This window comes from Ambystoma mexicanum, chromosome 6p, assembly GCF_040938575.1.
Source record: "Ambystoma mexicanum isolate Mex_15411 chromosome 6p, UKY_AmexF1_1, whole genome shotgun sequence".
NCBI lineage: Eukaryota > Metazoa > Chordata > Amphibia > Caudata > Ambystomatidae > Ambystoma > Ambystoma mexicanum.
This window is the reverse complement of record NC_090935.1, coordinates 300216646-300241268: the sequence shown is the minus strand read 5'-3', so window position 1 is coordinate 300241268 and position 24623 is coordinate 300216646. Positions and strand designations below refer to the sequence as shown.

The 24623-nt window shown below is 47.1% G+C and overlaps 1 protein-coding gene across 1 annotated transcript in view; it reads left to right on the top strand.

Annotated features, from left to right (window-relative positions):
• The window catches only part of ATP8B1 (ATPase phospholipid transporting 8B1), a 958513-nt gene that overhangs the window by 772934 nt on the left and 160956 nt on the right, over nt 1–24623 (top strand). Inside the window, exon 23 of the mRNA XM_069627043.1 lies at nt 2429–2652. Within this exon, the coding sequence (XP_069483144.1) occupies nt 2429–2652 (224 nt within the window). The remainder of the gene's footprint in view (nt 1–2428; nt 2653–24623) is intronic.

Here is a 24623-nt window from a genome sequence, read left to right as displayed (position 1 = left end):
GGTAATGGATAATGAGTACGAAAAGGTGTAGGAGGTGTGCAAGAGAAATTTTGAAGTTGAAAGTTCCTAGATCAGTAGAAAATGCAGTTCCGAACTGTCTGCGGGACAGATCTTATTGTGAAGTGCGGACGGGTACTCGGACACGTCTTCGTGCTGCGCGCCAGTGTATGGTCATGTGGCACTGTCCGGAAGGTCCGCAATGAAGTCAGATGTTCGTAGACATCTATGGATGCAAAACTAGTTGAAATAGTTGCAAAAGGTGTATAGAAGTGTTAAAAATTATTCTGTTAGGTGGGAAATGGTAGAGTTTTAAGGTGAAACTTTGTAAATTGGGCATAAATATTGTTATTTTTGGTAAGTATGATATTAGTAAGTTGTAGGAAAATAGCATGCACTGGTAAAAACCCATGAAATTCACTGAAAAAACGTTGTTAAAGGGATGTTATGGTTAAGTTGCACTAATAAAAAAACCTATGAAATTCAGTTAAAAAAAGTTGTTAAAAGGATGTTATGGTTACAAGTAAAATCGAAAACCCCCTGAAATTAGCCAGTTATGGTAAGCTAAGCAACCATAACTCGTGTCATTACCGTGCACTAAGACTAACACCCAGGACATCAACGATGACAACACAAATATCATTGACATCACTGATGACATCACATGTGTATTTACTTTTCATACAAGGGGTTGTGAATGTAATGTTGGCAAAAAAGTATCAGGGATTATCGGGAGATGTGTAATAAACTACATACTTCATTACGCAATGTAGTGTTATACTTCATAACGCAATGTAGTGTTATAAAGAACATTCCATTGCAGTGTTCTTTCTAGTACAGGAACCTACTCATACAGAAATGTATGTATTGGCTGCATCATACACCACAGAGGTGCTATATATGTAATTATGTAATTTTCCAAAGTTATATAAAAAAAACAGTACATGTTTCACAGTACGGAAAAGTCTGATGCAGAAGCATTCACTAAGTAGCTAATAATGCATCACCTACTACATATTTCTACTAATACACACAAAACATAAATAGACTACAATGCATACAAATATGGGGCTTATATATGGAGAGTAAAGTAAGCAAACAAGAGGCAGTATCATTAGCAACTGCGTATAATCTACATGATTGTATTCACGCACAGAAATTATTGCTATTTTTCAGGCCTGCTTCTTCCCCTATATATGTACATCATAAGATGCAATTAAATTCTAAGGAAAGTAGTGTAAGAACATGTGAGAATAGCAATATCTATAAATGTAATACCTTCTGAAAGTGAAGTTTCTAACTGTCAGTAAAGAAAACCACCTGGCCTAGATATGGCAGTGAACAAAAAGAATGGGCTAGACATGTGATATCAGTGATGTCATCAGTGATATGTGATGTCATCTTTGACGTCCTGGGTGTTAGTCTTAGCAGTGCACAGTGGTGGCGCGAGTTATGGTTGCTTAGCTGACCATAACTCGTGAATTTCAGGGGTTTTTCAATTTTACTTGTAACCATAACATCCTTTTAACAACTTTTTTAACTGAATTTCATAGGTTTTTATTAGTGCAACTTAACCATAACGTCCCTTTAACAAAAGTTTTTTTCTGTGTGTGTGTGTGTGTGTATATGTGTGTAAGCAGATACAACCATCAGAAATGCTTTTACGGTAAGTAATGCATTCTCATATATATATATATATATGTGTGTATATTTGATAATACATGCTTGAGCTTTTCAAATGCCTAATAGAGTGTACATCTTCTGGCTAACTTTTTTTTATTATTGGAGTGCTCTCTTTCTCATTGTAGCCCTAGACCACTCTTACACCCTCCTGCCTCCAAGCCTTGCTGCTCTGCCACACTACATCCTTGTCTTCTCCTGTTTTCCAGAATAGAGTAGCCACTCTGAATCAACCCCCAGGGTTCATTCTGAAAATCCATCTGAACACTTACTGATGTCTTAAAAACGACCAGTAACAGAAAAGATCCACTTAGCCAGGCTTACACCGGAGATTCTCAGCCTCAGAAAAAAGGCCAGTGTCCAGGCCATTTGGTGATCAGGCTTAACTGTGCGTAATGCCTGAAACATAGCAACGGATTGTTAATGCAATCTTCGACCAGAAAACTTCACTGCAAAGTTGTGGTTTACAAGGTTGACAGCCATTTCGTTTCAGGTGCACGGTAATGGACCTCTGTTATAGGGAGTTGTGGCGTTCAGCTCAAGGTACCAGCACTCTTGTCAAGAGTATTGAAATATTCCATGATCCCGCTCCTTCACATTTCATGAAAGACATTGTGTTGAACCGATGCTGGTGAAGTCTGTACATCATCTTCACATTATTCTAGGGGTTGATGAATGATTTTTCTGTTTTGTGTATTAATTGAAATATAACAAAAGCAATGTTTTTGTTTCCCCCCCCCCTCTCCCCCAGCGGCCCATATTGGAGTTGGCATAAGCGGGCAGGAGGGAATGCAGGCAGTGATGTCCAGTGACTACTCTTTTGCGCAGTTCAGATTCTTACAGCGGCTGATCCTCGTCCATGGTCGATGGTCTTACATAAGGATGTGCAAGTTCTTGCGGTTCTTCTTTTACAAAAACTTTGCTTTCACTCTAGTTCACTTTTGGTACTCCTTCTTCAATGGATTTTCTTCCCAGGTAAACTATGATTCAGCCTTGCAATGTTATGTTATATTATTTGGCATTTATATAGCGCTCTATATATCAATGATATGACTTTGTTGAATGCCCGCACAGACCGTAGTCCAGGTCAGTTGAAAGAATAGGGTGTTGAAGGATGTTTGGGTGAACCAGTTAAGTGTGCAGCTGATGTAATTGCTTGATGGTAGCTTCATTCTAGCATTAGGTGTGATGGTATTGGTATCGGTTCAATGTGTGCAGTTTGGTGGGTGGACACCAAGACTGGGTTCTAGCTGCATTAGGCCTGTGGGACGCTTATGTGTGCAGCTAGGCCGGTTTTTCGTAGGATATAGCTACGTTTTATTAGAATGATGAGGTGTTCATGGAATAGTGTTCGTATATGAGCAGCTAGGCTGAATAGACCGAGGGGTGTAGCTGCACTCTAATTGTGTGATGGTGTAGAGTAGACAGTAAGCATAGTGGTATGATATGATGGTTCATCCACACAGCGCCCAAACACAATGTGCTTCAAAAGCACTCGACGACAAGGGAGGGGTCAGGCACTCCCACAGGCCATGAACAGCAAGAATGTGAAGACTAGCCACTGTACTCGGCCTAGTGACATTGAGACAGTGCAAGTGCCAAGACAGACAGGAGCGAACAGTACACGAGGACCGTAGGGGCAGGGGGCAAACTGCGACATCACAGTGGACCAGAGGGGTTGGATATGCAGCGACAACACAGGGAACTGTAGGGGCACACAAGGACATCATGGGGACTAGAGGGGGCTGGGCATACAGCGACAGCACGGGGGACCAGAGAGGTACACAGCAACATCAAGGGAACCGGAGGGCAGGGGGTACACAGCGACAACACGGGGGGTGGGGGGGCAAGGGGCTCAGCGACATCAAGGGGACTAGAGGGGGCTGGGCATACAGCGACAGCATGGGAGACCAGAGGGTTATATAGCGACAACACGGGGAGCCAGAGGGCAGGGGGTATACAGCGACAGCACAGGAAACAAAGGGGCTGGAGGGCACACAGGGCACAGTAACATCACAGGGACCAGAGAGGGTGGACATACAGCGACATCATGGGGGACTAGAGGGGGCTTGGGTGCACAGCGATAACACAGGGGACCAGAGGGGCTGGGGCATATAGCGACATCATGGGAAACTTGAGGGGATTGGGAGCTTCCAGCGACAACCCGGGGAAGCAGAGGGGCTGGGGGTACATAGCGACATTGCTAAATAATTGAGCGTATTCATTGATGACAATGTTGGAGTTTCATTGAGCATTAGTGATCAGGTTGCAAGGGTTTGAACCGCTTCAGAATGTTGTGGTTGGTATTACGGAACGAGCCACGTTTTTAGAGCTTTGCGGAATGTCATATAGTCTTGGGTGTGTCGAATATGTGGGGAAAGAGTTCCACAGAGTTGGGCCTAGGTTGAGAAGGCTGATGCTCCGATCCTGACCGAGTTAGAGGTTGGAATCACTAAGAGGAGAGCAGTGTTTGATCTTAGGGTGCAGGATGGGAGGTATGGTTTTATCGTTTTGTGCAAGTATAATGGGCCGGTCTTGTGCACTGCACGGTGAGTGATGCACAGGGTCTTGAAAGTGGCCCTTCGTCCGACTGGGAGCCAGTGCAGGGTTCGGAGAGCTGAAGAGATGTGGTCTCTCAGACCCACGGCAAGATGCAGTTTAGCAGCAGCGTTTTGTGCTCTCTGGATTTTAAGATGGTATGCCGGGGCTCCTAGGTAAAGGGAGATGGCATAGTCCAGTCTCACCATCACAATACACATAACTGCGGCAAGTCTGCTCGGGATGGATAGGTAGGGAAATATGCGTCTGAGAAGTTTGAGATGGTAGTGACAACATTTTGACACACTGTTGATCTGACGGGAGAGGGTTAGGCCAGAGTCCATGGTGCAGCCAATGTTTTTTTACTGTGTTGGTGGGCCAAGGGACGGGGTCCATGGGAGTGGATGAGGTAGAAGGGCAGTGTTGCCGCAAACCATGATTTTGGTTTTAGTGGAGTTTAAGATGGTGGTTCATTGTCATCCATCGGTCAATATCTCAAAGACAGGCTTCAAGGTTGGGCTGGGGTTGGTGCCTGAATTGGGGATTCTTAAGACGATTTGGGTATCCTTAGGGTAGTTGTAGCATGAGATGTTGTGCATGTGGATGATTCCAAGAAGTGTGGTCATATAGAGGTTGAACAGGAGAGCAGATAAGCATGCGTCTTGCGGTACTCCAGTCTTAACCAAGCGAGCAGCAGAGACAAATGGGGAGAGGAGGATTATTTGTTTCCTGTTGCTGAGGAAGGAGGCGATCCACTGGAGGGCAGTGCCATGGATTCCAGCAGGGGAGAGTGGAGGCAGTAAAGGAGGATTGAGTGGTTAACCGTGTAAAAGGCTGCAGAGAGATTGAGGAGAATTATTGTGGCGCATACTTCAGCGTCTGCAGTGACCTTAAGATCATCCCTGTTAGGCAAGATTGTGTGTAGTACCCTTTGGGTGCATTACAACAACCCTGACCTCCTGGCATTAGGAACCCAATCTTTGGTATAAGTCTGTACTGGTGGGTGGGGCGTGGCTTGGCGGCCATGCGGTAGGAGGCACGATTGAGAAGCTCCTTCGAGATCCTGAAGCAGATCCAGCAAAACTGGCGTAAAACTATCGAAGCAGTATCTACAACTAAAAGAAACAGACGTCGGAACATCCCTGGAGCACCCGCTGAGTTTCCTGACGAAAATTGGAACCGGGATCAGGGAGAAAGACAAACGAAGACGCCACCCGCGGGAACAAAATGGCGAGCGAGAGCAGCCGAACCGCCGGAGAGAACCCCAGCGCTCCGTGACCTGGGAGCATGAAGACGACAAACACTCAGCATAGCGGGGGACCCTCCGGAGGGACAGCCGAAGCCGAACAGAGGCGATTCAGGAAGAGGAGCCCGGGACGCTAATAGGGACACTGCGGAGGGACAGGGCTGGAAGAAGCCCAGCAGAGAGGGCGCACCCGGGCTCCACTCCGACACAGGCGCGCGGCCGACAGGCTCCATCCCTCTGCGGAGCCCCCCACCTGAAAGAGCAATGAAGCACGCACAGGCCAAGATAATCAGCCAGAAGCGCCCGTGGCTGGCGGAGCAAGCATACCCAGAAGCTGGGGGAAGCAGGAGAAGGAGAGTGAGGCAGACCTCGTAAAGGGAAGCATACCCTGCCGTGCCGGAGGCCTGCGGCAAACATAAGGCACATGCAGTGAAGATCACACAGTGCCAGGTGAGGAGACCTGATGAAACTTGAAGGTGGGCGCGCAGGGGACGAGAGCCACCACACATTGGGCAACACCGATTACAGGGCAATTCACGCAAACAAGTGAAATGAGACCGCTACCCACCCTGTAGGCCCGGGAGGCTGGGACCGCAGGGAGAATTATTAAGGCACACTAGAGTAGGGACTGCACGAAGCAGAGCCAAGGCACAACATCCAGCACAGCAAGCTCCCCCAGCTGATAAAGAGGGTGCATGACAACCCACAGAAGAGTCAAAACCCACAGCTGAGAAGCTCAGAAACTGAACCCAGGACATTCAGAAACAGATGGAGCCAGGGCATGGACAGACTCAGACTTACGGACTACCAAGCAGTATAGAAGTGGGCACCAAGCAGGTACCTGCAGAGATGATGCCAAATCGGAAAATAGAGGGAAAATCCAAACAACCCAGAATAGAAGCCTTCACTAAGACACCTGGAAATAAACAACCTGCTCAGCCTAACACAGCAATGGCTAACTCAAGCGCAACACAACAAGCGGGAAGCACAAATGAAGGACCGATCCTGGAAGCAATAGCTGCCTTGAAAGCGTCCCTTGAAGCCAAAATGGACACAGCAATAGGCGCACTCAAGGCATCCTTAGAAAATAAACTAGACAACATCATGGTAGATGTGGGCCTCCTCCGCCAAGACGCCAGAAATTTGACAGAGTAACAACAACGGAACAGCAAGTGCAGCAAAATACCACAACGTCGCTGTCACACAAACACAAATGTCGGAGGTAATGCAGAAGATCAAGATCCTTGAACAAAGGGCGGAAGACGCAGAAGGAAGGGCACAAAAGTATAATATCTGCATAGTCCGGCTTCTGGAGGGCGAGGAAGGCAGAGATCCCACAGAATATGACGAAACAATGCTGCTCCAAGAGATCGGGACTGGAACACTGTCCCAGGGCTTTGCGGTGGAGAGGGCGCATAGAGCACTGACCAAAAGACCTCAGCCAGGTGCCTCCCCCCCCCTCCCTTGAGAGTGATGATTGCCAGGATCATGAATTTTAGGGACAGGGAGAAGATACTATCATTCTCAAGAGCAGGGGGAGTTATCACAAGGAACTCCTCCAGGATTACCATCTACCCAGACTATACAGTCATGGTCCAAAAACAGGGAGCGAGGTTCGGCCTGACTAAAGAGCACCTTAGGACGGCAGGAGTGCGATACATGCTTTTATACCCCGCCAAACTCAAGGTAATACATCAAGGGAAATCGTGCTTTTTTGACTCAACCGAAGATGCGCACATATGGATGGACCAACAAGGCATCCCCCAGCAAAGACAGAGAAACCTGAATAACCATGAGAACCAGCACAGGTGAAAGGGAGAGAGAGGAAAACCACACCCCTAAAAAGAATGTTCTGCAAGTTTGGATGCTAGTTTGGAGGCATCACGCTGCGGCGAGCCAGTTCCACTTCAGTGGACAGAGCAAGGGAAGCAGCGAAGCCCGAGCAAGGGGAGGGTGGCTGGGCGTTAGTTTGGAATTTTTCTTTGTTTTTGCGTTGGTTAGTAACCGGTATGGTTGGTTGGCACATGGCACTAACGGTGGGAAGGACAACTTATGCAATCATAGAACAGCTCGAGTGAATGGAGATCGGAAAGACACACAGCAACAAACCAAGGGAAATCACCCTAAACGCAAAGGTGAAAAGGACCCTGAGGGCGGAACGCCCCAAGGGATGGATGTAAGGAGAATAAATAGGGCGAGCAACAAGATGAAGGCTATGGGACAACAGAGCTGGGGAAAACAATACATATATGGGCCTAGATGAGATGACAGTAGCAACCTGGAATATGCGAGGACTCAATGTGTATGCCTGGTTAAACAAGATGAAAGTCAAGATATCAATGCTGCAAGAGACTCCTCTAGCATCAGAAAAACAGGCCAAGGTGAGCAAGAAATGTAGAGGGCAGGTATATAGGACTACATACTCGAAGTATGCAAGAGGAGCACTGATGTGGATTGTGCCGGGAGTACCGTTCCAGCTAATAAAGCAAAGTGATCCAGAGGGAAGACTAGTGCTGGTGCACAGAATGCTAGAAAATAGGGAAATATGTCTGATTAATACCTGCGCCCCAAACCACGACGCAACAGAATTCTTCAGGAATCTAGTGCCCAAACTGGCTCAATACAGGGAAGCTACCTTCAGCTGGGCAGGAGACTTTAATTGCACAATGACCCACTTCTTGACAGGTCGGACGATAAGCATAGGAAGCCAGCACCCCCTGCTAAAGAGCTCCAAAAGACCCTCGCACAACTGCAGCTGGTGGACAGCTGGAGGCAGTTACAAGGAAGCGGGAGGGGGTACACACTACAGTGCACCCCATGGAATATTTACACGAATAGACTACTTATTTACGGCACTGAGTCTCTAATAGAATTCACAGGAATTGACATAAAAACACGCACACTCTCAGACCACGCCCCGATATTGGCAACATGGGCACCCACCCACAGACCAACCCCAATACCAACATGATGCCTCCGAGCTGAGCCTCTAGGGGAGGGCGAACTTGAAGAACATCTGCATGAGGTGATTTAAGACTATTTTGAACACAATGAGGGAAGCGTAGAAAGTAATGCCACGTTCTGGGACGCATTCAAGGTAGTGATAAGAGGGGTGGCAGTTGGGAAAACAGGAGGGTTGAAGGGAGCAATCATGGAAGAACCGGGCAAACTGGAAAGGGAGATAAAATCAGAGGACCGCAGGGCAGAGAGCGGGCGAGGAACCCAGGGAACTACTGGTGTTAAGAACGAGATGCATAGAACTTTGGGAAAAACTAGGGAAGCTAAATTATGGGAAATATTTAGAGATTGCACACAGAAGGGGACAAACCTAGTAGACTCCTAGCATGGCTTACTAAACAAGACGACAAGAGAGACCCCATAGTGGCACTAAAAGACGGAACGGACAGAGGTCAGGAACCAGGAAGATATAAATAATTTGACGGCTTTTATGAGCGGCTTTATGCCCCTAATCCGGAGGAGGAGCCGGAGGACATCGTAGACGTCCTAGCAGAGATAAGGCTACCGAAACCAACAGCAGAACAGGCCCAACTACTGGATGCCCCTATTACAGTAGAAGAAACCGAGGCATTTTATCGCCATTTTTCATGTGCTTGAACTTTTTTGGTCCTCCTGCTATCCTTGGAGGAGGAGGGTCCTGGTTTGAGTTTTGTCTTCGGAACCCTTTGTGAAGCCCTCCAAAGCCCCAGTGTTCCTGCAAGGACAGGAAATGGGGAGGATCCCCAAACGCTATCCTTTTTCTTCTGATGTGCCTCAGAGAATTAAATTCCCACTGAGGGGAGGGCTGGCTGTCCTGATTGGTGGACTCCTTCAGGACCTCCATAGGCAAGATTCCCCTCCTCAAAGTCAACTCATTAGGCGTGGATCAAGTAAGCTAGGCAAATTGTTCGGCCGAGAACCGTTCTCCCTGTGAGAAGGTGCTAAAACTGCAGACTGATGTTGGAGAATGAAAAATCCTTTGCTGGAAGCTCTTGCTCTTGACTGCTGCTGCAACAACCTTTCCAGAGTCTCTTTTGTCAACACTACCAAGGAACAGGAGACCGGATCCACTGCGGCTGCACTGTGAAGCTGCATCTTCTTCACTACTCCTAAGGTACTGTGGCACTCGTGGTAGTACATACCTCAAGTAATTCTGTCGCTCATTTGCTGCTGGAGTGCTGATTCTGGTGTTTTGGTGTTTGCCCATACCGTTCACCCAGGCCTAAAGCTTGTGTCCCATAGGGAGCCTTTCCCAAGGTCCCTGCAACCTTTCAGACTCTATAATGCAGTCTACCTACTTATAATAGAAGAAGGCTTTGCAACTGTGCCTTTTCTGCTGCTGTGCCCAATCTGCTTTCACTTCAATCCGTCTTTGAAGAACTCCAACCTAGATAGATGGACTGCTAAAGCCTTAAGGCTTCGGAAAAGTATTACAAGCTTTTTAAAGTACTGACCTGCTATTAATGGTGTTGAATAACCCTTTTATCCCTACAACAGAACATTGTCTGAGTCGCTTTAGGAAAGTGATTTTTACTGACGTTGAACTGTGTTCATAACCTGTATAACTCCTAACACTATATTGTTTTCCTATTGTGTTTATTTGAAATAATACTTACCTGAATACATGTATCCTTGTGTATATAAATAAATATTTTACTATAACTACAAGTGTGTAAGAGGGCCTCTGTATTTATTGAGTTTGTTGTACTTGCCTCAGCTCACATCCTCCTACTAAGATACGCCTGCCTGCTCTGCCATTCTACCAAACCGCTAAGTAGTGCAGGCTTATACTAGAAGTTTGTTCAATTCTCGATACGAGAGACGACGCGCAGGGACAGAGCCACAATATTAGTGTTAGGTGGGATTAAACCAGAGAAATTTGCAGCTAATGGCCTGAACAATGAAAGTATTCATATGTGGATTGCATGTTTTTGACAAAATTAATGCCCAGATTTGAAAAAGGCACGAGATGCCGAAACACGTGCAATCTTATGGGCCTTTTCAGAAGAGTGGAATCATATTTAAAAAATCAGTTTAATCCTGAAACCAACTTGTGGCGCAGTTGTTTGTGAGCGATAACTAAATTATACTAGAAGAACAAGTTACTTACCAACTGTAACGTTCTTTCGACTGGATGTTCCTCCCGCGTATTCCTCATCTTGTGATAAATCGTTATCTCCAGCTTCGCTGCTTCGGAAAAATTTTCTCGGCAGGGGGCGCTGTGCTCGAGGTCATGGCGTCGATTGTCCCTCGACGTACTCTGTCGACGTCACCGATGGTATAAGTAGCTCGAGCCGCGCCCGTTGCTTCAGTTCTGTTTTTTCGATGAAATATATATAGGAGGAACACCCAGGCGTGTCCCATGACCGATACATTCTTCGTGAGAGGAAAGTGTAAGAAAACGTAAACTGTACAGTGGGGTAGGATGGGAGGGTCGATGAGGAATACGTGGGAGGTACATCCAGTCGAAAGAACGTTACAGTTGGTAAGTAACTTGTTCTTCGAATGGATTGTGTCCTCCCACGTATTCCTCATCTTGTGATAGGCTCCCATAGCAGTATCAATTTTTTGGAGGTGGGAGTACCATTTCAGTTTTCGTGGACAGAATGCAGAACTGCCCTAGCAAATAAACCCTTGTTAGAGGAGGCTGTGTCCAAACAATAATGTTTAACAAAGGTATGTATTGTTTTCCAGGTTGCAGCTGCACAAATGTCTGCTGCCGGGACTCCCCTCTTTAGAGCCGCAGAAGTAGCCATTCCCCTTGTAGAATGGGCACGAAGCCCATCTGGTGGTTGTTTTCCCGCTAATCTGTAGCATTCAACTATGGCTAATATGATCCAGCGGGAAATGGTCTGTTTTGTTACAGATGAGCCTAATTTTTGACCAGTGTAACCCACAAACAGTTGGTCATCTTGTCTCAATTTAGCCATCCTAGATATGTAAAAACTAAGAGCCCTCTTGGGATCTAATCTGTGTAACCTCTCCTCTTCTTTGCCCAGATGAGGAGGAGGATAAAACGTAGGAAGTACTATTTTTTGTGACAAATGGAAGTCCGAGACTACTTTTGGCAAAAATGAAGGTTTAACTTTAAGGACTACCTTATCTTTATAAAAAACATTATATGGTGGTTTGCATGAGAGAGCCTGAAGTTCGCTAACCCTGCGGGCTGATGATAGGGCCACAAGTAGGACAGTTTTTAGAGTCAAAAGCCTCATTGGACATGAGTGCAGAGGCTCAAAAGGTATGCAAGTCAAGAATTTTAATACTAAATTTAAGTCCCAGGCTGGTACATGAAAAGGGACTGGAGGATATACATTAGTGAGCCCCTTTAAGAATTGAACTATTAAAGGTATTTTGAAATATGAAACCTCTTCCGAGGAGCGCTTGAAAATGGACAGCGCAGCAAGGTATCCTTTGATTGTTCCTATCTGGAGCCCCAGATTAGCTAGATGTAGCAGAAAAGAAAGCACCATTGGGGTGCCACACTGAAAAGGGTCCACATCCTTGTCTTTGCACCAGTTACTAAACCTATTCCAGCGACATCGGTACAAAGACTTTGTTGCTGGTCTTCTGGCCGAAAGCAAGATTTCCATTACGTCATCCGGAAGATCCCAATCCTTGTATCTCAACCTCTCAGAAACCATGCGTGAAGGTTGAGTGTCTTGACCTCTGGATGGAGAACCCGACCTTCCTCTTGCGAGAGAAGATCCTCTCTTTGCGGAAGACGTATTGGAGGGCAGATGGACATGTCTAGAAGGTCCGGGTACCACGTTCTCCTGGCCCAATCCGGGGCAATTAGGATCATGGTTTTCCTGAACTTTCTCAACCTCCTGATTACTTGAGGAATCACGGAGACTGGGGGAAACGCGTACAGCTGTGGAAACCTCCACTCCACTACGAATGCGTCTCCCAGAGCTCCTCTTTGAGGAAATTCCCTTGAGCAGTACTGATCGCACTTCCGGTTGATCGCGGTGGCGAACAGATCCACTTGAGGGGTTCCCCAAAGGGCGAAGATCTCCAGAAGGACTTCCTGAGCCAGCTCCCACTCGTTAGAGACCGTGCTCTGGCTGCTCAGAGCGTCTGCCACCATGTTCTTCTCTCCGGCTAGGTGAATTGCCGACAGATTCCTTCTCGTATTGCCCAGAACCAGAGCTGCATTGCCTCTCTGCACAGTGGCAGTGACCCTACACCTCCTCTCTTGTTGAGATAGTACATGGCCACTGTGTTGTCCGTCATTATCAGGACATTCTTTCCCTGTACAGAGGGCAGAAAGGCCTTCAGAGCTAGTCTGATTGCCCTCAACTCTAATAGGTTGATGTGTAGTTTGGACACCGATGGAGACCAACGACCGCTGATTGTCAGATCGTTGGTGTGTGCTCTCCACCCCGTGAGTATGGCGTCCATCACTACCGTTCTCTCCGGCCATGGTTGCCAAAAAGACTCTCCCTTGAGAATGTTGTCGTTGCAAGCCCACCATAGAAGATCCTGAGCAACTGCGCCCGGGACTTGCAGAAGATCCGACATATTCCCTGAGAACTGGGACCACTGAGTTCTGAGTGCCCATTGAAGGGATCTCATTCTCAACCTGGCCTCTGGTACTAGGAAAATGCAGGATGCCATGAGGCCGAGCAACCTGAGAAAATCGAAGGCCGGTAGATGTTGCGCATTCTGAAACTTCGTTACCATCTGCTGGATGTGGAGAGCTCTCACTTCGGGAGGCAAGGCTTTTCCCGATGAAGTGTCCAAGACTGCTCCGATAAACTGGAGTTTCTGGGCTGGTATCATGTGGGACTTCTTGAAATTGAGGGAGAAGCCCACTTTGTGGAGGAAGTGGCAGGTGATCGAAAGATGTTCCTGAGCTTGTTCTGGAGAACTTGCTCTGATCAACCAGTCGTCCAGGTAGGAATATATGTAAATACCTCCTCTCCTGAGACTTGCTGCCACAACCGCCAACAGTTTGGTGAAAACCCTCGGGGCGGAGGTCAACCCGAATGGCAGAACTCGAAACTGATAATGAGAATTGCCAATCGCGAACCTCGGGTACTTTCTGTGGTTTGGATGGATTGGCACATGAAAGTAAGCATCCTGAAGGTCCAATGATACCAACCAATCTTGAAGTTGGAGCGCCTGAAGGATCTGAGAAAGAGTCACCATCTTGAACTTGTCCTTCCTGAGGAACTTGTTCAAGTTTCTCAAGTCCAAGATGGGTCTCAGTCCTCCATCCTTTTTTGGGATGAGAAAATATGGGGAGTACCAACCCCTGTTCCTCTCCGCTACAGGTACCAGTTCTATGGCACCTTTCTCTAGCAGGGTTAAAATTTCCTACAACAGGAGCGGATCCGGAATTTTGACGGAATTGGCTCCCGGTGGATGATTCTGAGGCCTTTTTAGAAAGGGGAGACAGTAACCTTGGGTTACCGTTTCCAGTGCCCAAGCATCTGAGGTAATGCCCCGCCATTCCTTCAGATGTTGAGAGATCCTGCCTCCCACTGGTGTTTTGTGTAACAAGGTCTCAGAGGGATTTGGAGGCGGCTGCAGGAGTGGCTGAGGGTACAGATGCCGCTCCTGAGGCTGATTTTTGCACCTCTTCCCCGTGTTCCACGAAAGAAGTTCCTTGTGCCCCTTTGAGAGGCCTGTCCTCTTCCTCTACCAAAAGAGGAGTAGTATCGAAAAGAACGACCCCTCCAGGAAGATGAGCCGGAATAGGGTTTTGGAGGCTGGCGTAAAGAGGCGCTAAGTGAGGTCTGAAGTTTTTCAAGGCTTTCATCAGCCTTTCTGCCAAAGAGCCTCGAGCCATCAAAGGGCATGTTGAGGAGTCTAGCTTGCACATCCAGTGCAAATCCCAACTTCCTCAACAACGCAAATCTGCGTAGCACAACGCTTGCAGCCATGGATCTGCTGATACTATCAGCAGTGTCCAGTCCAGACTGGAGGCATTCCCCCATTGCCTCCTTCCCGTCTTTGACTATATTCAGGAAGTCTTCCCTTTCCTCGCCTTCCGGAATATGATCAGCCGCCGCCGAAATACAGTCCCACAGGGTATGGGTAAACCTGGCTAGGGTACAGGTGACATTTGCCGACTTAAGTGTCATACTGCCTGACGTGAAAACTTTACGTGCCCAGGCGTCAAATTTTTTTATCCTCTCTATCTGGAGGGATAGTTGGATAAGCAGTTTGTTTCGAAGTGGATGCTGCTTGAATGACTAAACTCTCTAGAGTCTGATGTTTATTCAAATATTCTGGATCCGATTCAGCTGGTCTGTATTTTCTTGGAAAAGTGCTGTCTGCAGCAGCAATGGTTTCTGGTTTCCCCCAGTTTTTCTCCACAGTCCTTTGAAGGGCCCTGTGAAAAGGGAGAAAAGGATCCTTCCGAGGTCCCTTGACGATAATATCCGTCATGTCATCTTGTTCAAAAATGGGTGAAGTATTACCCCAACCCATGTATTCAACTACCCTGGTCATAAGACCCCTGTACCCAGCATCTGCATGCTCGCAGGATCAGGTTTGGTGAACTCTAATTCTGGGGATGTGTCAACTCCACTGGCAGAATGTAGAGTATCACTCAGGTCTCTCATTCTGGATTCCTGGTCAATAAGTTCTTCAGGAACTTGTCTTGTCCCATAAGTAACTCCCAAAGGAGTAACTTCGTCTTCTTCTGAAGCAGACTCTTCATAAATTGCAGACATAGACTTGAAAAAGTCTGATCTGGGCAAAGGAGTGAATCTCCCTTCTTCCTCTTCCATCTGCTTCGAAGGAAATGGCAAATCCCTTGAAGTTTTCGAGGGTGTCTTCGAAGTTTTCGAAGATGACTTCGATAATGGCGTCGATGACGCATGTGGTTTTGGTGTCGAAATTATCGACTTCGAGGGAGTCGTCGAAGTCTTCGACGATTTGTGTTTCTTGGCCGGCACCGGAGAGGTGCTCGACTCTCGAGGTTTCTTCGACGGTTTTACGTCGACTCAAGGTTTTTTGTATTCCTCGACGCTACTGGTCTTAGCCATAGTAGCCTTGGACTTCCCTTTGTCTTCCAACGGAGCGACCTTTAGGGTATGGCTTTTTCGAGGGGGTCGAGGCCGCATTCTCGAAAACCTCCATCTTTTTGCGGAATTCTTCCCACTTACTGGGAGAATCCGATTTAGTCGGACAACGAATTTCTTCGGTCAACTGATGAAGAAGATGATGAGGGAGATCTATGTCTCCTCTTCATTTTTTTCGATGACGACAAAGAATGTCTTGATCTACTTCTAGATCGAGATCTCTTAGAGTGCCTATGGCGATCCGATCCCTTAGAATCAGTCGCTTTCTTATGTTTTTTTGACGAAACCTTTTTTGAGGCCTCCCTCCCCACCGACAGTTTACCTCTCCTCTCACGAAGAGCTTTTTCGGTCATCGATTGGCAGGAGCCACAGTCTTTGAGTCGGTGACTGGAACCGAGACACCAGAGACAAATCCGGTGGGGATCGATAATCGACATCTTAGATCCACAATCTGCACACTTCTTGAACCCAGTGCTGGGTGTCGAAGGTGTCGAAGATGATGACATTTTCTTCACAGAAAATAGAAGCGCGCCGTTCTCGAAAGCGAAGCGATCGTAAAAACGGAACTGAACCAACGGGCGCGGCTCGAGCTACTTATACCATCGGTGACGTCGACAGAGTAGGCAGTACGTCGAGGGACAATCGACGCCACGACCTCGAGCACAGCGCCCTCTGCCGAGAAATTTTTTTCCGAAGCAGCGAAGCTGGAGATAACTATTTATCACAAGATGAGGAATATGTGGGAGGACACAATCCATTCGAAGTTCTACTACTTAATTTGGTAGCATGGACAGAGCACTCGTGTATCTTAGGAGGGAGAGAAGGCTGTAGATGGGTACAAAGAACTTGTAGCATACGTATAGTCCAAAGAAACACACTGATGTATTGTAAAGGTAAAGGATTATTTATATAAATTAACAAGGGGGGGGGGTCCTGGGAGTCCCTCTGCCAGACATTAGTCCTGGTTACGAGAGACTTACCCAGAGTCTTTAGCTCACCATCTTTCACAGAGAAGAAATATCCCTAACATATCAGTCTTTGTCCTGCCCTGGGGCAGTCCAGCACCGAAATGCTAGGCAATTCTCCTCTGAACAAGAGTACCAACAGAAACCCCAGACACGTGTTTCGGTCCGGTTGGACCTCATCAGTAGGGTGGATCTGTGCCTCTCTACTTCTTATTCTTCTTCTAAATTACTGAATGCGTGGGCGGACCCACGCAGGCGCTTCCCCATCCAATAGGATGATGTGCACCTACCCCCACCATTCATACACATGGCCCTCACAATCTCATAACTCCTCCCACCGCCCCGTCTGCCTCACAAAATCCAACAACACACTGCTCCTCCTCCTGCCTCTCACCCCGTCACCTCCCAGCAAAGCCTTCCCACTCAGCTCAGCCACACCCAGCGCAGACATCCGAACTCTCATCAATTCTCTCTCCTCAACATGTCTCTCACACCTAAGCAGAAAATATCCCACAGTCTCAGGCACCCCACACACTGCATAGTCCCTCGACTCGCGCTTCCCCACTCGATATAGACAGTCATTCAGCCCCTCATGTCCTATTCTCAACCGATTCAGCATCACCTCCTCCCCACTCCTCCATTCCAGACTCCCCGCATCCACCTTCACCGACACTTTCCCACGGACACCAAACATCCACCTGCCCTTCACCCCACTCACCCACCTCTCCTGCCACTCATCCATGACCCGTCTCACCACCACAGCCTTCACTTCATCCACACTCAAAGGCAACCTCACATCAACCGCTCCCCTCCTCATACCTTCACCCGCCGCCAGATCCTGTGCCTCTCTAAGAATAGTGAGCAAGGGGTCCACGTCTGGATTCCCCTAGTAACTTAGGGTAAGACCCAAAGTTACTTAAATATGCAAATTAACAAGGGGGGTCCTGGGAGTCCCTCTGCCAGACATTAGTCCTGGTTACGAGAGACTTACCCACAGTCTTCTGTGTGAAAGATAGTGAGCTAAAGACTCTGGGTAAGTCCCTCGTAACCAGGACTAATGTCTGGCAGAGGGACTCCCAGGACCCCCCCTTATCAATTTGGGTTATTTATATATACACAGGGAAATAATTCTTCAGAAAGGTAAGTACTATTAGAAATCATAAACCCATTATAAAAACCAACACAAAGCTTATGGTAAGTAAACCAAAGCACCACATTTAGAATAGCAGTATGTTATTCAAGGGGAGTAAAACCACGTTAGTAGACTTCTAGAATGGCACTAGGAAATTCAAGATAAGTAGTACTATGACACTTATTCAGGATCTGGATTAAAATAGGTATACAAACATTACTTTTCAGAACGCAGTTTTAAGGATAGAAGGAAATTCTGAATTACTTTTCAGAGGGGCAGTATGCACTTCATTGATAAGTAAGAACTCTGTATACACATTTGGAATGGCAGTAAACTATTCAAGGTGAGTTAAACCTTATTGGTAATACACTCTTAGACTATTTCGATTTCAGGAATATTTAGTTATACCAATGTAACTTTTTAGAATAGTGGAACGCTAATCGAAAGTAAGCAAGAACTCTATCAGACTTTTTCAGAAAGGCAGTGATCCTATTGGTAGTAAACCCGTACACTTATTCCGATTCTGGGATATGTAGATACACCAACATTTCTCGTTAGAAGAGGGGAACACACTTCAAAGGCAAGTAAATAACTCTTGGAATACATTTCAGAATGGCAGAGAGTAACTCAGTTAAATAATAACTAACTTATGTTTCAGGAATCAAAGTTAAGATCACTAAGCCATAGCAAGTAAGTGCTTTGCAACACTTTTATAATTTCTCTGCAGAGGCCTATCCTTTAGAAGTCCTTTTCTAATCTAGGGAATAAGTGATTTCTGAGGTGCAAGGGGGACCTTGATGGTCCAGGAGCCAGCTGTAGGTAGTTCAGGAAAAGGCAGAATTGTAGGAAAGTCAGAGTTACAAAGTATTTCTCATCAGACGAGTAAATATCAGACTTTAGAGTTGGTGTGTGTTAATTGAAGGCTCCCTATATGCGTCCCATTGTTAGGACTGGGCGAACGGAATGGGCGAACTGCCAACTACACAAATCACCACCTTAGCCATACAGGAGCGACACAAGACTTTAGTTAAGTAATACCTTAAGCACACAGTACCTCAGCAGTGAAGACAAGCTTGCAGACTGACACCTTCCTGATGCAGCAGAACAGGACCCAGTCTCTGGATTCTTGGTCGTGGTGACAAAAGAACGGACACTGGATGGGAACTTGTAGCAGCAGTCAACAGAAAAGGCTGCCAATAAAGGATTTTTGGCTGCTTCCCGTAGATCTGTGATTTTGGCACCCTTTTAAAGGTACCAGCTAGATGGACACTATCTCGGTCCAGCACTCTGCTGAGGGGACTCCAAGGAGTGGAATCGGTTCTCTGGAAGTCCAGCAGAAATCCACCAAAGTGTTAGCAAGATTAGTTCTTTGGAAGACATTGCACAGCAATCTAGCTCAAAGGTAGCAGTATATTGGTAGTTTGCAGCCCAGGAAGGTCGTAGCTCATCGTGGGATGGCTTGAAATGCAGGCCTTACGACTGATGGTCCCACCAGTCTATGGGTCTTGGGTTGTCGTCTTCGGGACTCCTCTGTTGCATCAAAGAAGGGGTCAGCACAGGCAGGGGTTGCATAGCAGGCATCTCCAGCCGCTGGAAGTAGCTAAAGCCATCCTCTCCTTCATTGGATTCAGCTCCTGTGGTCGACTTGTCTTCAGCTTCCAGATCCAGGCCATTTATACACAAACCAACACTCCTCTGCAAACTCTACCTGCAGTTTACAGAAAGGGGCACATGGATGTTCAATCAGGATGTCCAGACCCCCAGTAGGAACTGGATTCTCTCAGGCACACTGGAAGACCACAGTGAGCGGAGTTTCTGACTCCTCCCTCACTTTCTGTCTTCAGACACTCTGGAGCCTCAGTGGGCTACACAAAGGGTTCCCGCCGAAGACAAAGTACAACCAAGACTTTCCCCACCCATGACTGCAGAAGGACCAAGAAAGGACAAGCACATGAAAAATGGCGAAGGACGAAAGAAGCTACCATTCTAGCAGAATGGTGACCCTTCTGTGCATTACCGCGGCTGTAATAACAGCCAGCGAGTAAAAATAATACGAAAGTCAGTAAAATATGTCCACTGCCACCAACCATAATGGTAAGCTTGTCACTGTAACAGTAATATTACAGGTGCAGTGAGAAAGGGGATACAGAGTAACCCCGAGCACTCCACATAAGGTGGGGAGTGCTGGCCTTATATAGAGGGGATAAAAATCCCTCTCTATCCTTGGAACATGTGTTCTGCAAGGTAAGCCAAGAGAGAATAAAAGGGCAAGCCCAAGTGGTACCCCAGCAACACTGCACAAAGTGCTGTGAACTGCAATAATAAAATGTAGATGCCCAAAAGGTTATAGAAAAGTATAGATTCAACAATAAACTATGGAGAGTCAGAAAAATGACATATGTAAATAGAGTAAAAGAAAGGGTGAATGGGGAAAAAGGTTCCCACACACTCAGGAACATAGAAAAAGACAAGCAAAAAGTGCTGGGAGTCTCACATGTGAAGGTGATTTGGCATATAAATGAAAACTTAACACTGCATACACCCATGGATGACATATCTTTGTCCCTTTCTATAGTCAAAACAACTTCTCAATGCAGAGTAGCTTGGTTTTGCTTACTCCGGGCAAAGAACATTGATTGTTCTTTGGAACTTTATTTGGTAGCTGCCATGAAGAGTATTCTGATATTGCGTTTGAAATATTTTCAATTTTTGTATTTGGGGGTATTTTAAGTATTCTTTTGTATTTTGATTTAATAAGCACCTTTTTGGTGTACTGACGAGTGCTCTGATTTTTGCATGGTAACAATACCGTTACCATTTTCTTCTGCACAGTAGTGTACTTTGTCTAGTAGCCAAATGGTTATGCCATTTGCCTTTAAGCTCCGCACACTTAACTACTGGATTGCTTGGTCAGTATACTCTTGGTTGGTGGAGATGTTCATTTGATTTATTGAATTTATGAAGCGCTTTCGCAAAAGTACTGAATAAGTAAATATGGTATGACATAATAGGCACATGAAAGATAACATTATGACACCAACAGATAGGATTTGAGAGAAGAGCGAAAAGAAGAGGGGGATGCAGAGGAGCGGACTGAGAGGTGGAGCGTTCCAACATTTGGAGGCCAAATGAGAAGGAACAGAAGCAAAAAGCAGCACAAGAGGGTTTGGGGAAAGCCAAAAAGATTGGAAATGAAGAGCCTGGGCAGAAGTGTAGATAAAAGCAAAGACGCCAAGTAAGGAGTGACAAGACAATGAGTGCTCTTGAAAACAATAGATAGGTGAAATAGAAGGTGGGATTCAAACTATAGCCAAGCAACGGAATGCAAAGCTGTTGTGATAGATGCACGTGGAGGAAGACTGAACAAAATACAAATAGCATAATTTAAGACAGATCGCAAGGAAGCAGGGTGGTAGGCAGCAAGATCAAAAACAAAGGATTAAATTAGGAGTTTGGTAGCTGAAAAAGAGAGCACATTTTCCAAATGTTAAAAAGCAGAAAGCAACAGGATTTCGGAGTAACAGAAATGTAGAAGCCAGATTAAAAATAAAGATCAGATTGTGAGCAGAAGACCTAGGGAAGTCAGGAGGCGGAAAGAACATTGGGGGGGGAGAGGGCGAACATATGATTGAAGAGGACGGCGGGGGGAAGAGGATTTCTCTTTTGGTTGGCTTAAGGTGAAGAAACCGCGAGTGTATACGGCCTTGAACAGCCTGGAAACATTCTGAAATATTGTTATGGATGGAAACGGAAAAAGCTGAAATCGAGAAAAATCTGAGCATAATCGGCATACAAATGAAAAAGACCAAAGGGTTTAATTATGTGAGCAAGTGGGGCAGTGTAAAGGGAGAACAAGATCGGGCCAAGAACAGAGCCTTGCAGAATATTTGTATTTGTAAATGGTCATCCACTTATGCGAGCTCTAGACAAACGAGGGAAGCCACTGTGTGAATGAGATCAAGTTCAGGCTGGATAAGGGTCTGCCAGACATTTGAACTGCATTTCTACAAGCGTTATTACACAAACTCAAATTGGCTGGCCATCCAGGTCCAGAAGGCCACCAAAGCTTTGAATACTACGCTGAAAGTGGTTGGCGATGAAGTATTTTTCTTCTTGTATGTTTCACATCATCTTAAATGGGAACACCAGAATATCTGCTGACTTGGGAAACCTTGACCTGATTTCTTTTAAATGAGTGTTTGAGGAGTCTTGGACCTTTAGCAGGTAACCACCATCTGACATGGTGACTTCTTCTTTTGTCTAGATCTTGTACAGCCTGGTGCTGTGAAATCTGCAGTGCATACTCTCCTTATTGAATCGGGACATCACTACTCTGCTGCTTTCTGTTGGTCTGTAAAGTCCACCTAAGGCTCTTTATAGAACTATTTGAATAGATTGCCTTTCTCCCACATATTGCTCATCAGATAGATTTCCATTCCAGCGTCAGCTGCTCGAAAACCTTTCAAACAGGGGTTGCGTAGTGCACCTAGACTCTGCCGTCGATCTGTCTTGCATCGAGCATTGGCTCCGGACACTACCTCTGTTGTCGTACATATACTGCGTCACTACACCCCTGTACCTGAGTTCCTTTTTTTCTGCATGCTTACAACGCTGCTCGAGGAACACTGCTCTCGATAGATTTTACATTCAAATTTGTCTTAAAACGCGAATTCTTGTCATGTCTGCGCCCAAGGTATACGTGTTGAATTGCTACAGGGACTGCAGCTCCAAAATGTCCATTATAGACCCGCACGACATCTGCGTGTGAGGCCACAGTGCCGGTCATGACACAGAGGGCTGTCGTTTCTGCAGAAAAATTACCCCAAAGTCCCTTGGGGAACGGGTGACGAACATCGTGCAGGGCCGTCGTCGCTCAAAATCTCTGGCACAGTGGACTGTTCTATTGTCTAAAGCCGGGACAGAGGAGGGGCCTACTCCTGAGGCAGAAAAAGACCAAGAGGTCACACTCCTCTTCCTCCCACAAGAAACAACAATGTCATCGGCACCGACCCAGGTCCAATTCTTCGGATGAACCCAGTAAGTCGCCAGCTGGGCCGACATCCTGGGCTGAGTGGGGGGCTTTTAAGGAACAAATGTTGAATCTGTTCCGAAACGCAACTGTGGGCATGGGCTATTCCCCCATGCAGCAGGCCTGAGTGGCTCCTACGGCATGCGGTGCCCACCAGCCCCAAAGTGACCACTGTCACATCACGTCATTGTCGTTGGTGGAGCCGTCCGGCCCGGTGGTGACTAAGGTTGGCCTGCCTTCAGCACAGATGCTCGCTACAGTTGAAGCACCTTTCGGTGCTGATTGCAAAACCATTGCTGGCTTTGGCTACTGTTGAGCCGTCTTCTGTGCCTAAATCGAGGACCAATATATTTTCTACGCTGACTTCAATCAAATGCCGACTGGTTTCGACCCTGCTTATGCAGGTGGCAGAGGGGTAGATTTCTTAAGCGATCAGCCAGATTTGGTCACCTTGGCTGAGGGCCTTCATGACGCCAGTTGTCTGGACACATCCCAGGACCTGGAGACACAGCAGGCCCACCCTTATGGCTATGCTAATGCCAAATAAAGAGCTCTGGTGGACAGTGTAGTAAACACTATGGGCTGGAGTGCGCAAACCAAGCCTTTGCCGGGCTGTAACCTTACGAATATCCTGGACGAAGGTCCTTCTACTGAGAGGGCCATCCCCTTTAATGAAGCCTTTGCAGATCCCATCGCCATCTTGTGGCAAAGGCCATGCACCACACCCCCAGTTAACTCAGACCTCACTAAGTAGTACAGGCCGGCAAGGGGAGGCACCAGAGGGTTTGGTAGTGCAGGCGGCCACAGTTGGCACCAGATCAGCCTCATCCACATCAATTCACCCAACCAATAGGGAAGAGAGGGGACTCTTTGGCCAAGAAGATATTTTCTTCCAGCAGCATGGCTCTGAAAGTGGTTAACGCCTCTTGTTGGTTTGCCAAGTATGTGTTTGGTTTGTGGACCACTATTGGTGAGGTTGCGCAGTATATTCCTGAAGGGGTGATGCGAGAGGGCTCTCAGATTGGTAGATGACAGCAAGGTGGTGTCCTGGCAGTCAATGCAAATGGGCCTTGACGTTGCGGACTGCATCGGCAGATCCATGGGATCAGCGACCATCTTAAGGAGGGAGGCTTACCTGCATACATCTGGGTTCTCGCCATATGTTCAGAGCAAGCCCTTGGACATCGCCTTTCATGGTAAGAATCTCTTTGGCCCCTAGGCCGACTCCCCGCTGGAGAAATTCAAGGAGTCGAAGCTGGCTCCTAAGTCGCTGGGTCTAGCTCAACAGCCAGCCAAACCTGCCTTTAGCTTTGCCTGAAAGGGTACAGGCTACCGACAGTATGTCCTGTTTGGCAGGAAGGCTCAGCTCCCGCACCCCAGGCGGGGCAGAGACGATTCCCGCGCTCTGGAAGGAGGGTGGGGAGGGGCCCCCATGGGCCGCCAGACAGTGGCAGGAGTGGCATGAGGGGCTCTGCTCTCTAAGCTGCTTAAATATTTCCCTCCAGGATTCCCTGGTTGTAGGGCAGATAGGCAAGGATTGGGCCCAGTGGCAGGAGATTATCGCCAAAGCATGGGCTCTTCAGCTCGTTCAGTGGAATTACTGTCTGCCTTTCTTAAAAAGGCCACCGGACAGGAGTTTCAGGAAGAACTGCAAGCCCTACTTTTGAAGGGTGCCGTGGAAGAGGTACCTATTGAGCAGAGAGGATCGGGTTGGGATTTGCAGTATTTCCTGGTACCCAAGAAAGGGGGAGGACTCCTTGTACAAGTTCCTGAAGAAGGTCAAGGTCAAGATGGTGACGTTGAGAGAAATTCTCCATGCTCTCAGGACTGGCTGGTGTTGATGGATCTCCAGGACGCATATTCCCATGTGCCGATACACCAGAAGCACAGGAAATTCCTGAGAATCCTCATAGGGGACAAGCACTACCAGTTCAAGGTGCTCTCCTTTGGGTTGACCTCCGCCCGAGGGTCTTCAGCAAGCTCATGGCGTTAGTCGCGGCTC